Source organism: Vulpes lagopus, chromosome 13 (genome assembly GCF_018345385.1).
Source record: "Vulpes lagopus strain Blue_001 chromosome 13, ASM1834538v1, whole genome shotgun sequence".
In the NCBI taxonomy this organism is placed as follows: domain Eukaryota; kingdom Metazoa; phylum Chordata; class Mammalia; order Carnivora; family Canidae; genus Vulpes; species Vulpes lagopus.
This window is the reverse complement of record NC_054836.1, coordinates 37,191,197-37,205,649: the sequence shown is the minus strand read 5'-3', so window position 1 is coordinate 37,205,649 and position 14,453 is coordinate 37,191,197. Positions and strand designations below refer to the sequence as shown.

The 14,453-nt window shown below is 33.0% G+C and overlaps 1 protein-coding gene across 2 annotated transcripts in view; it reads right to left on the bottom strand.

Annotated features, from left to right (window-relative positions):
- Positions 1-14,453, bottom strand: part of STK31 (serine/threonine kinase 31) — an 85,400-nt gene that overhangs the window by 32,610 nt on the left and 38,337 nt on the right. For both annotated transcript variants that reach the window (XM_041727905.1, XM_041727906.1), the window contains exons 14-21: positions 13,545-13,676; positions 12,271-12,372; positions 10,267-10,347; positions 8,301-8,426; positions 7,363-7,488; positions 7,095-7,181; positions 6,279-6,428; positions 3,026-3,148 (exon numbers count right to left, since the gene is read on the bottom strand). In XM_041727905.1, the coding sequence (XP_041583839.1) occupies positions 3,026-3,148; positions 6,279-6,428; positions 7,095-7,181; positions 7,363-7,488; positions 8,301-8,426; positions 10,267-10,347; positions 12,271-12,372; positions 13,545-13,676 (927 nt within the window). The remainder of the gene's footprint in view (positions 1-3,025; positions 3,149-6,278; positions 6,429-7,094; positions 7,182-7,362; positions 7,489-8,300; positions 8,427-10,266; positions 10,348-12,270; positions 12,373-13,544; positions 13,677-14,453) is intronic.

Below are 14,453 nucleotides of genomic sequence, written 5' to 3'. Positions count from 1 at the left end.
AAATGTCTCTGAGTATCTGTGTCCAATTCTGTGTGGACATATGCTTTCATTTCTCTTAGCTATCTACCTGGGAGTAAAAATGGCTGAGTCACATGGTTGGGACATGTTTAACCTTTTAACTGTCAAATTTTGTTGTCCAGAATGGTTGCTCCACTTACATTTCTCTCAGCAATAGATTAGAGTTATAGCTGCTATACATGTTAGTCAGCACTTGGTATGGTCAATCTTTTTAATTTTAGGCTTCCTAGCAGAGGCATAGTAGTAGATCATTTTGGTTTTAATTTGCTTCTAATAATTAAAGATACTGAGAGCATCTTTTCCCATGTTTATTTACCATCTAGGTATCTTATTTGGTAAGATGTCTATTTAAACAATTCTGCCCATTTTTAAACTGAGTTGTCTTATTACTGAGTTTTAAGTTTTTTGTAAACTGAATATAAGTCTTTTGCAAATATTTCTCCCAGTCTGTGTGTGACTTGCCTTTCATTTTTGTAACAATGTCTTCTGAAAATCAAAGTTTTGAATTTTGATCAAATCCAAATTACTGATTTTCTTTTATACTTGACGCTTTTAAATATCCTCTTATAGGAAATCTTTGCCAAACTCAAAGTCAATAAAATTTACTATGTTTTATTCCAATTTTAAAGACTTCAGTTTTAATAATGATTCAAAGGGGCACATGTACCCCAATGTTTACAGCAGCAATGTCCACTAAAGCCAAAATATGGAAAGAGCCCAGATGTCCATCAACAGATGAATGGATAAAGCAGATGTGGTGTGTGTGTATATATATATACACATACACAAAATGGAGTATTACTCAGCCATCAAAAAGATGAAATCTTACCATTTACAATGACCTGGATGGACTAGAGGGTATTATGTGCTAAACAAAGTCAATCAGAGAAAGACAAATATATAATTTCACTCATAGGTAGAACTTAAGAAACAAAACAGTAGAACACTGGGGAGGGGATGGAAAAATAAGATGAAATCAGAGTGAAGACAAATCACAAGAGACTCCTGAGAGTTACTGGAGTAGAAGGGGGTGGGGGGTGAGGTAGGTGGGTGTTAGACATTAAGGAGGGCACATGATATAATGAGCACTGGAATATGCAACTGATGAATCACTAAACTCTACCTCTGAAACTAATAATACACTATATGCTAATTCATTTTAAATAAAATAAAGGCTTCAGTTTTACATTTAGGTCTAATACACATTTAGACTTAATTTTTATAAATTGTGAAAGGATTAAATCAAAGTTTATTTTTTATATACAGATACTCAACTGTTAGAGTACAATTTGAAGATGATCCTTTTCCTCACAGAACTGCCTTGAAATCTTTGTCAAAAATCAAACCATATATTTTTACTCTTTCAACTGCCTTTATTCTGTTCCATTGATCTCTATGTCTAACTTTAAACCAACACCACAATATCCTGATTTATTATAACTTTATTAAGTCTTAAAATCAGGTTGTTTAAATTTTCAAAATTATTTTAGCTAACTCAGTTCTATGTATTTTCATATAAATTATATCTGATTGTCAATTACTGTTTAAAAAAAAAAAGGCCTAGAAGCATTTTGTTGAAATTGTATTGACCCCATAGACCTATATAGTAATTCACATCCACACAATACTGAGTCTTCCAGTCCATAACCCTGATACAGCTCTCCATTTATTTATGTCTTCTTTAGTTTCTCTCAACAATACATCATAGTTTTCAGGGTATAGGTCTTGCATATTTTTTGTCATATTTATCCCTAAAAATTTTATTTTCGTATTTTTGATACTCATGTAAATGACTTTTTAATCTCAATTCCCTATTGTTTGTTGCTACTATATAGAAACATAGTTAATTATTAATTTTGCGTCTTACAACCTTTATAAACTTACTAATTCCAGTAGCTCTTAAGTACATTCCTAAAGACTGCATATAATTAATCATCTCATAATCAGTTTTTCTTCCTCACTTTTAAACTGTATGCATTTTATTTCTTTTTGTTGCCTTATTATACTGGCTAAAACCAGGATCAGCAAAAAAAAAAAAAAAAAAAAAAAGCCAAGAATGGTTTTTACATTTTTAAATGTTTAAAAGAAAATTAAAGCATACTATTTCATGACACATGAAAATTACATGAAATTCAAATTTCAATGTCCATAAATAAAATTTTAATAGAACAGAGCCATTCATTTACATATGTGTTTAGGGCTACTTTCTACAGCAAGAAAGAACATATGGCTCACAAAGCCTAAAATATTTACCATCTGGCCCTTTATAAAAAAAACTTTGGACCCCTGGGCCAGAATCTTCAGTACAATGTTAAGCAAAAGAAGTAAAAACAGACATCCCTCCCTTGTTAATACTTAATCCCTCATAATCTGTAGGAAGAGTAAATTTAAGCCATGGATAAAAAAGCAGCTACGTGGTTTATAGTGAAAACAGAACACTTACTCAGGGCTCATTTATTTTCCACATATGCATGAACTGTTTATAGATTTATACAGGACAAAATCTTTACGTTAATCTTGACTTTAATAAAACTAAGACAATAGCATATGTAAAATACATATCAAGCTAATTTGTAGTAAGTACACAACAGGAGATAGGAAGTATAGTTTACGATAAATTTTTTTTAAAAAGGGAAAAAACGGGATCCCTGGGTGGCTCAGCAGTTTAGCACCTGCCTTCAGCCCAGGGCATGATCCTGGAATCCCGGGATCAAGTCTGACGTCGGGCTCCATGGAGCCTGCTTCTCCCTCTGCTTGTGTCTCTGCCCCTCTCTGTATCTCTCATGAATAAATAAATAAAATCTTAAAAAAAAAAAAAGGAAAAAAACGAATTCTACTAAATTTTTCTACTAAAAATCTACCACTGCTTTTTACCCAGAGCAATATGTTGAGGAAAACCACTATAAAATCATCACTTTACATATTTAAATATATATAAATATATTTGTACATATTTATATATATTTTTATATATATGACTGATCTATTTCAATAAAAAATAACATACCCATAATAAAAGGCAACCATAAGCATACAAGTCAGAACTTGGAGAAGCAGGCTTTCCCATTTTTAGTTCAGGTGATATCAAACTCAAGTCACCAACCATCATGTTCACTGAAGTTCGCTGACTCTATAAAAACAACAGGTTAAATATTTTAGAGGCAACACAGATGAGATAGCCTTCTGTGAAGTCCTCTGCATTTAATCAACACAAAAAACTAATTCATTTGAAATATTTCATTCTCTCTTGCTTTCAAATATTTTTACTCAATTTCTGCTATTATAAATTACTCAAAATCAGTTTCATAAAATTAACAGTGAGACACTGGTTACATTTCACATTACAGACTCAAGTAGATTCAAAACAAGAAACAGGGGATCCCTGGTGGCTCAGCAGTTTGGCGCCTGCCTTTGGCCCAGGACGTGATCCTAGAGTCCCGGGTTCGAGTCCCACGTTGGGCTCCCTGCATGGAGCCTGCTTCTCCCTCCTCCTGTGTCTCTGCCTCTCTCTCTTTCTATGTCTATCATAAATAAATAGATAAATGAATAGAAGAAAGAAAGAAAGAAGGAAAGAAAGAAAGAAAGAAAGAAAGAAAGGAGAAAGAAGGAAAGAAAGAAGAAAGAAACACCGATTATCTAAACATTTAGAACCTCTTTTAAAAATAAGGTACATAAGTGCAAAAAGGAGTGCTATTTTTTAATTCTGAAAATTCTAAACAGCGTTTTTAAAAACTAAAAGTCTACAAAGTACTTTCCTTCCTTACTGATTATATTCTAAGTATACTATTTCTTATGTGTCAAAAGATGATGAGTGGTAAGAACGTGAACCCTGGATTCAGACAGACCTTGGCTGCAATTCCCACTCTCCCACTTACTTGCTGTGTGACCTTGGGCTTTAACCCCTTGAACCTAAATTAACTGTAAAATGGAAATAATACCTATCTTACAAAAATACTGAAAAAAGATAAAATTAGCACAATAAATACCTAGCACATACCACTAAGTGTTAATTATCTCTTCTTCCACTATCTTTATCTTTCCTTCTCACAGTGTGGTCAAAAAGACCTAGAGCTAAGGCATCACCTGAGATCTTGTTAGAAATGCAGAATTTCCACCCTAGAAATGAATAAAAATTTGCATATTGACAAGATCCTAGGTGATTCATATGCACCATAAAAGCAATGATCTTGACAATGGACTACTTTTCAAATTTTTCTTCCTGATTAATACTTCAATCTGAGAGTAGTATGAAAAGAGTAGAGCAAAGGTGAGTTTAATCAGTATCTCAGAAAAATAATTTTAAATGAAGATTAAAACAATGTTTGGGGAGATAAGAACAGTTGACAGATTAGTAAAAGAGGAAGAATAATTCGTGGAGTAGTCATGATATATATACACAATTGTGCAAATGGCATGCTCAAAAGGTAAACTAACCAGGATCCTTAAGAGTTGAGAACTTTTTTAAACTCCTAATTCAGTTATTTTTCTTAGGACATTACCTTAATTTTCAGAAAAATTAATATAATAAAAATATTTCAATACACCTACTCTGAATAAGTCTTTTAAAATCCAACATTTTGTTACAGTTTTACATTTCCATTTTCTCATCTTTTTTGAGCTACCATATGAAAACCATTAAGACTACATATACACAGGTGGCATTACCCTATGACTTGCAGACAACGAAAATATAAAACATTAAGACTTACTACTAATCAAAAGGGAACTGCTCAGACAATAAAATGTTAGCAAGAATGTAGAGAAATTAAAATCCTCATACACTGCTGATGAGAACATAAATAGATGGAGCCACTTTGGAAAATAGTTTGATTCCTCAAAAAGTGAAACAAGTACCATATAGCAAAATAATCTCAGTCCCAATAGGAATGAAAACATATGTCCACACAAAAGCTTGTATAATAATGTTCACAACAGCATTATTCATAATGATCAAAAAAAGAAACAATCCAAATATCCACCAACTAAAGCACATAAAAACAAAATATGGTACATCCATACAACAAAATATTATTTGGGCATTTTTAAAAAGAAATGAAGTTCAGATACATACTACAAGACACATGAACCTTGAAAATGTTACGTTAATGAAATAAGCCTTTCATAAGACTACATATTGTATGATTCCATTTATAGGAAATATCCAGAATATCAAATTACAGAGACAGAAAGTAGATTAGTGGTTTCCAAGGGGCTGAGTAAAGGAGGAAATGGGGAATGACTATAAATTTGTATAGAGTTTCTTTTTGGAGATGTTAAAAATGTTCTGGAATTAAATAGTGGTGATCAATATACAACTTTGTGACTACACTAAAAGCTAGTACTGAACTGTGAACATTTATATTATGTGAATTGTATCTCAATAAAGTTATTTTGAAAAAGAAAACTGCTCCCATGTGATGGTGTATATTTTGAGCCTTCCCATTCTATTAAAAAAAAAAAAAAGCACAATAGCACAATATGCTCTTTCATTGTCTGATATCTCCTACGTCAAAAAGTTCCTCTTCTGAGGCACTAAATATTATGACACCAAATTAACAGCTAACATAATTGAATCATCACTTAAACTAAGTGGAAAAGTTCAAGGTTCTAATCTTTTTAAAAAAAAAAAAAAAGGTGGGGGGATCCCTGGGTGGCTCAGTGGTTTAACGCCTGCCTTTGGCCCAGGGAGAGATCCTGGAATCCCAGGATCAAGTCCAAAGTCAGGCTCCTGGCATGGAGCCTGCTTCTCCCTCCTCCGGTGTCTCTGCCTCTCTCTGTATCATGAATGAATGAATGAATGAATGAATGATAAAAAAAGAAAAAGTTCAAGGTTCCTAAGTTTCTTAAAATATTCCATTAATCAAAAATTAGCAAAGTATGTATATCTATATTTAATCTACTGGTGGGGGAGGGCACCAGCAGAGACAGATGTCCATCTAGTTTTCCTTGTGTATTTCCAAGCAATTAAATATTTCTTGATGATGATAAAAGAAGGTAACAACTGTTGCTGTCAGTGCCATTGACTGTAATGTTAGGTTACTCCTCATATTTAAAAAGTTAAAAAATATAATGCACAAATTTAGAAACTCTTATTATAATCCCTAGCTGGTAACAGTTAACTGCTTACCCTACATGACACTACATGCCTTAACCATGACAAAGATCTTATAATAAATTACCATATCATGTAAAAAGCTGAACTAATGTCTAATAATATTAAATGAAGTCTAGAACCTATTTGTAAAACCACAATATATTACCACAGATTTGGTGAAGTCAAAATCTCCAACAATTCCTTGTTCACGATTTAAAGCAAATACATTGTTCTGATGAAGTGATCCATGAATTATGTCAGCCTTGTGCAATGTATGCAGGCCCTGGGCAACACCTTTCATGACCTTTAAAGCTTCCTACAGATAAGTACACACAAAAGAAGTCAAGAAGTAGGCAAATCATTTTAATACTTGAACCTTTTTTTAATTAAAAGACTTCCCAGAAGTGAGTAAACCTTCTTCCAAATCAATCTTTAATAAGAATACAGGATAGAGAAAGAATAAAAGGCCAGAAGCCCAGATTATGTAACATCATATACATATAACTTAAAACACTGCAGTCCCTATGAAGACTTAGATTATACAAATAATGAGCATAAAAAGCATCTAGAAAAGACTAAATAGTGTTTGTAAGAAGAATCAGGGCATCCTCTATTTTTACTACTAATCCAAATTTACAATGCAAATTAAAGCTGCCAGTTAAGCATTTATAATACTAAGCACCATACTACACAATTTACACACAGCACAGTTTAATGGTTATAAGCAAGCGCTTTGGTAATTTCAACCCCCATATCTGCCTCTTTGTTGAGGACCATGTACAAGTCCCTTAATCTCTGTGAGCCTTATTTTTCTCATCTGTATATAACGGGGTAAGTCATATCACAGGGTTGATGTGGCAATTACACAGCATAATACCAGTCAAAATTTTACATAGTACATAAAGCATATAGCATGTGCTCTCTAACATTAGGTGTTACTTTCCCATTTAATATATCCATGAAAATAGTGTTTTTTACTTACTTCTGAAGTTAAAGGCACACTGGCTTGAACAGCACTCAGGTTTGCCCTAGCATAGTATGGGACCATCAGATAAGCCATAGGATCAGACTAAAAGCAAAACAGAACAAAACTCAAAGTGAAAATTCTTCAATGTATTTTTAGTATACACTGATTATACAAAATAACTTTTTCTTTACATTAAAAGGAATAAACCACCTCTCTAAAGCTTGGAGCTAAAACTTATTGTAAATAAAATGTTTTCTGCAACACACAAGCATAAGAACTTTACCTTACACAAAAATAGGAATATCAACGGTAGTAACCCAGACTCTTCTTTAGCTTCTCTCCAAGCTCTGTGATAGGCGGCTGCTCTCTGAATCACCCTAGCTTCTGTGTCCACATCCACAGAATAGCCCTGGTACCAAAAAGAGAGGCAATTGTAATTCCAACATTAAAAATCTTACTCTAATTATATACCATTTCAACTTAAACACAGTATTTTTATAGAAGTTAAATTACATCTAATTTTATTTTTTAATTGTATAAGTACCTGTTCTGCTTTGAATGCTATAATTTAGAAAGGAAAAAACAATTCTACCTGTACCTTAATATACATTCTATAATGCATTGACACTTGAGCAAAATTAATTATCCTACTATGATCAAGTTTCCTCAGATCAATAAAGAAATCAAAGAACAGAAAACTGTATTGGTAAAACAGCTGAAATTTCAAAGAGAGTGTAAGTAAAGCAAGAATTTTAAAAAGCCTTTCTATAGAATGTAGTAGGTTCATCCAAAAAAGAAAAGCCAACTATATCCTATTAAAGGTATGTATTATTGAGGGAAATGAGGAAAACTGAATTCAAAATTAGTTCTGGCAGCCAAACTGGAAACATCATCATAGTGCCAGTCAAAACATATAATTTTTTTTTGAGAGGGGGAAGGAGAGAGATGTGGGAGAGGAGAGAGAGAAAGAATCTCAAGCCAGCTCCATGCCCATGGAGCCTGGCTCCATGTGGAGCCTGACATGGGGCTCAATCTCATGACCCTGCAATCATGATCTGAGCAGAAATCAAGAGTCTTATGCTTAATCAACTGAGCCAGTCAGGCGCCCCTCAACTTATACAATTTAGAAAACAAGCAGTGGGTTTTCACTTTCCTGAAAAGTAATAACCACCACTCCCCTTTATACTTCTGAATCTTACACAGATCAGAACTTAAACTTACCTTTAAAAGAATTATTTGCCCATTAACCTCAGAACAAACCAAAGGGCGCTTGCTGCTAAGTTCCTTCATGGGCTCAGCATCAAGAAGATCCCGTTCCAAACTCATAGTAAGAAGACCACCAGAGTTCTAGGCACAAATTTTTATTACAGTTAAAGAATGCAAACCATCCCAGTACTTTTAAATCATCAACATAATTAGCTACACGCTAGAAGATGATTTGGACATCATCAACTGTACTGGAGAAACCAATAAAATAAAAATACTGAAAGCTTCCTAGTTTTTCTAGTTGCTGGCTCTTGAACTCCTCTCACTTTAAGTGTAATCAAAATACATTTAATGACTGCTACTGTTCTAGAACAAATTTCGAATATGACTGGGATTAACCAGATATGCACCCAAGAAAACCCTGATGTTTACTTGGAAGACTTCACGTGTTTCTTAAAAATATTAAAATGATAGATACAAAAATAGCTGTAGAATGAGAAGTCTAAAAATTATGACTACTATGAATTCTAACACTTCTACCTCTGAAGTAGAAGTCTCAAAAGTGAAAATGGCTTTCAAATATTTTAATTCTATTAGATATTTCTGCCACTTTTTAAAAGGAATAATTTTTTTGGATAAAATCTATCAACATTTTAGATCAAGGTAAGCATTATTGTGGTATAGTTTTAGTAAGGGGTTGTGAAATTGTTTTCTGTTTTTTAGTTTTATGTGTTGCCAATATTTTTAAGTAAACCACAAAATACAATCAACTTACAGGAGTTTCCTGCGCAAACATCACAGTCAAACATCTTAAAATAATTAAAGGAGCCTATCAGCTATAACTAAAAAGTTTTATAATCTTCCACAGTAAAGAGATTAGCATACTTTTAAAAACTAATTGTCAAGTCCTACACAGCACCACATACTCATCTATCCTACATGAGAGAGTGTCTAAGCTAAAATTAAATAACTGTGAAGAAAATCTCACATTATTTTAATGTCTAGTCTGGAAAAATCTTACAATAATTGCTTTAACAATTTAAGGGGACTTTAATCTTACATATTCATGATTTCATAAACTCTATGTATATAACCATTTCTATACTATAGTCAAGCTATTATCATGAATTTAATGACAATCTTAAAGAATAGAGTTTCCATCTAGTCCCTCATCCTTATCAGGTAATATAAGACACAGAGGTAACAGATTCTACTCTGAGAGCCAGTTTACCAATCCTGCTCCATACAGCTCTTCTGTCAAATACGTTGTTTATCCAGGCTTTGAATCCTGCCTGCCTAGAAAACTATGGCCATGTCAACATCTCTACTAAACCAATTCTCTAGAATTCTTTCCCAGCCTGCTCTAACTGAAAAGATATATTCTGCTCTAACTGAAAAGATATATTCAGCTTAAATTCCTCATGACTGTCAGCATCCTCCTTTTAGTCTGTTGAAACAACAGCTAAAATTGCTTTATCACCTCAACAAATAAACACCTGTAATTCAAACAAGTGCCATGCAATGTACTGAACAGATACAAGGAAAAGAGGAAACAGAGAAAAACACGCAAATTAATACAAACATTAGAATACAGTATGCCAATACTAAAGTTTTTTTTTTTTAACCTTTTTTTTCTTAAGACTTTTTACTTATTTGAGAGAGAGAGAGAACATCCATGGGAGGGAGGAGACGGAGAGGAAGAAGCAGACTCCCTGCTGAGCTGGGAGCCTGATGTGGGGCTCAATCCCAGGACCGTGAGATCATGATTTGAGCCAAAGGCTGATGCTTAACAGACTGAGCCACCCAGGTGCCCCAATACTAAAGACAGTCTTAAAGAAAAGTTCTAACCATGCCAGAAGTTATTCATCAGAAACATCTTCATAGTAAGGATATCATAAACTTAATAATTGACACACGATTTTAATATCATCACTTTTCAACCTTCTATAGAATAATAATTCTCAGGGGCAACAAAGCTTACCATGTACTTAAGTAATCCTATTTCAGGATAAAGCAGAGGCAGCTCAGGGAACCATTTCTGCACCAAGCAATTCAGCTTCTCCTAAATTTAAAAAATATTTTTTATTAAGAATCAATATATATTCAATTGTGACATGTTGCCCTTCAGGAAAAAATAACACAAAATAACAAAAAAATCTAATAAAGCAGCTCCTTTATTATAAATCTAACAAGATACACAATCTAATAAGATGTATAACCTAAAACGATACATAATCACTGATTTTGCCTTCTACTACAAGAAATATCCAATAAAAACCAAGAGCCATCTTGGGTCAAAGTTACCATCTTACTAAAAGAAGAAAAATTTAATTATCAATTTTAAGCTTGGTATACATATATGGGCACAGTATTTTGCCTAAGATCAAAGTACATATTCACTTCCAAGCTAACATGAAAATATGTGTTTGATAATACCAATTTGCATCATAAAATTGTCATTTCTCAAAATATTAAGACCACACTTTTTAAAATAATAGCTATTTAGAAGGGAAAAAAATCATAAAAGCCTTGAAAGAAGAAACAAATATGAGGCTCTCCAAAAGCCACTTTGAAGCAAATATGAAAACTGAGGCTCCTTAGAAAAGTCATTTGTCACATTTATTAAGTAAAACTTCTAGGCACTTGTGATATGACTGTAATATAGCTATTTTATTCAAGGTTCATAAGCTGAATAATTAAACACACATAGATGAGTTTGCTAAATAAAGCATAAACACTTAAAATGTCTATTATTCTTTTTTATTTTATTTAAATTCCATTAACATAGTGTATTTAGTTTCAGCCACAGAATTCAGTAATTCATCAGTTGAATGTAACTCATTGCTCATTACACCAAATGCCTTTCTTAATGCCCATCACCCAGTTACCCCATCCCTCCTCCCACCCTCCCTCCAGCAACCCTCAGTTTGTTTCCTATAGTTCAAAGTCTCTTACGGTTTTTCTCCCTCTCTGATTAATATAGACATTAGAATACAATATTATTTTCATTGTATTTTTATTGTTCAAAGTAGTGTCTACCTTTATTCCACCATTACATCCCTGAAACATAAAAATTTTAATTTTTATTTATTCATTCATTCATCATTCATTTATGAAAGTGAGTGAGCAAGCGAGCAAGGAAGCAAGCAAGCAAGCACGCACTCAAGCAGGAGGGGAAAGGCAGAGAGAGAGAGGGACGGAGAATCCCAAGCAGGCTCCACACCCAGTATGGAGCTTGACACAGAGCTCATTCTCACAACCCTGAGATCATGACCTAAGTTGAAGTCATAAGTCTAATTAATGTTCAACAGACTGAGCAACCCAGGAGCCCCATATTTTTTCCATTTTATTTTTTTTAATTAATTTTTATTGGTGTTCAATTTACCAACATACAGAAAAACTATTTTTTCCATTTTAAAGAGAAAATACACTGACAGACTCTCCCAAGGCCACAAAATACTAGTTATAAGAGTGGAGACTTAAAGATGTAACTCCCAAAATTCAGGCAGTTGCATTGCTATATTCTTCAACTAAATTACGTTGCTCTATTAATGTTTTCATTGCAGCATTAGGTTAAAACAGTGTTGACTTAGATTTTATTAAAGGAAAAAAATCTTTATGTGAAACAGAAATCAAACAGCATGTAAAAATATATTTGTGCTCTAATCTCCACTCTTGTAAAAACAGGCAGAAAGATGACTAAAAACAAGTGAAATGTTAACAGTGCTTACTCCTGTTATAACTGAATGGAACAGTTAATTACAGGTGATATTTTTTCTTCTCTATAATTTTCTGTAATTTCCACATTTGGTACAGTGGTTGTGAATTATCATCAGAAATGAATTTCTAAATTCACATAAACATTACTATGCAAACATAACTATACCAATATAATCCACAGCCTTATCATTATAGTCCACTTCATAAAATGGCTATGTGAATTCAATTTCTACAGTAAAAATTCAAAACTTCGAAGAATACTTACATATTCCTCCTGCTCACGATAAATTTCGTGAAAGACACTATTACGCAACTGAGTTATTTCTTGTTTTATTTTCTCAATTTCAGATCCATCATGGTCATCAGACTTTAATCAAAAAGAAAAAAGTGACCTTTTGAGCTTATTAAAGTAGACTGAAAACAAATCTTCCTAGTAAGAATGTAATTTCTACAGCAAATCACTGATTTATATGTTTCCTTCCGTATCTAGCACCTAACAGACCCTCATATCACTTGCTGACTATATATTACTCTAACACTGAGACTTTTCCCAAACCTACAAAAAGGGGGGAAAAAAATCAACACAGATTTTTCTTGTCTCTTAATTTGCTGTCGATTTTCTCTAAGAAGATGACCAACTGCCATCATATAGTAAATGTCAAGAAGAGGAACCAGAATACAACTAAATTCCCTGGAATTGTTTTCTACATGAGATCTGTTTTTTTTTTTAAAAAAAAAAAAATGTAAATGTGTCTATTAGAGGAAAGACAATGTAGGACTCACAAAGACTCCATAAAACTCCAATGATAATAAATAAGCCACCTTAAAAATGTTGTATTTCTCCAAAAGTTAAAAAAATTAAACTAAAAAAGACCCCACTCCCCAGTCCAGAATAGGACAAAAAACTAGAAACATCTTAAACCATTAAATCAGTCTCACTCCAAGTCCAATTAAGTTCTCCAAAGAGAAAGAAATAGATCGAGTTGGATTAAGATATAATATAGATCCCTTTAGTTCACAAATCAGTCCTCAAGGGACACAAATAATTACCAGCTTATTCAGTTTCAAACCAAAAGGTGAGTCCAGATTAGAGTGTCTGAATTCTTCCAGTTCTATTATATGAAAACGACGTAGAGCATTTTCGAGGAATGGTATGTCCAGCCATTAAAAAGAGAGCCAACAAAAATATCATGATCTTAAATTCTACCTGTAGGAGAGTACCTTGCAGGTAATAGGTTTATATTATAATAGGTATTATAGCAGTCTAAACCAAAATAATTTTTAAATTGTTCTAAAATAGTTATGTTACTAAAAACAAAGGCAGCCATGTAAAATGTTTTCAAAGAACAGTTAATGACATGGTAAAATGTTGACATCATTAATGTAATAATCTTATTTACATATACAGAAAAAAGATAAAATACATAAAACAAAATGTAAGTAATGGTTCTATTTTAAGGAATGTATTTATGCATGACTTTCACATAGCAGAGTAAAATAAGGTACACAGAATTTTGTAAAAACCAAGTGTTTCCTTACTTCTTCCAAATTATTCTTTTCAACCAATTTCCATCTCAGTCGAGCTTTTAAGTTTTTCAGTGTCTTTTTAATGGACAGCAAGTGATCCACATTGGGGCTCTTATTTAAACATTCAATAATCTGCTTCTTAAACTAAGAAAGAAAAGGAGTTATTTTATTTTCAAAAGCGACAAAAATATTTATTGAAGTCACTTACTGACCACTTATTTCTCTATCAAGATTCAACTACTATTTACTGAGTTCAGATTGAAATGAATTCCACAATTTTTGGGATCCCTGGGTGGCGCAGCGGTTTAGCGCCTGTCTTTGGCCCAGGGTGCGATCCTGGAGACCCGGGATCGAATCCCACGTCGGGCTCCCAGTGCATGGAGCCTGCTTCTCCCTCTGCCTGTGTCTCTGCCTCTCTCTCTCTCTGTGTGTGACTATCATAAATAAATAAAAATTTTAAAAAAAAATTCCACAATTTTCAAAAAGATAATCTACTAACTGATTTCTTAGTTATCCACATTTCTATTCAGGAGAACATGAGTCCCAGCAATCAGAGTAGCAAAGTTAAAAGAAATATTTTCAAGCTGAGAACTACTGTAAGACATCTTTGCTAGATATGATGCAAACTGAATCTTCTAGTAAGAATATAAACTAAAATTACTTTTCCCCAAAGTAGTGTGACAATATGTATCAATTTTTAAGAATGTTGATTCCTTCTGACTTAGTAATTAAGAATTTTTAGGAAACTATCTGAAGATTAGTACAAAGATTACATACAGTGTTGATTATGGTTAAAAATGACTGGAAGTAACCTAAATATCTAACACAAATGAAAGGTTAAATAATGTTGGACATCTATGCAGTGATGATGCTTTAGTTGCTCAAAATGACAGTGTAGAGGAATCATGAATCATATGGGGC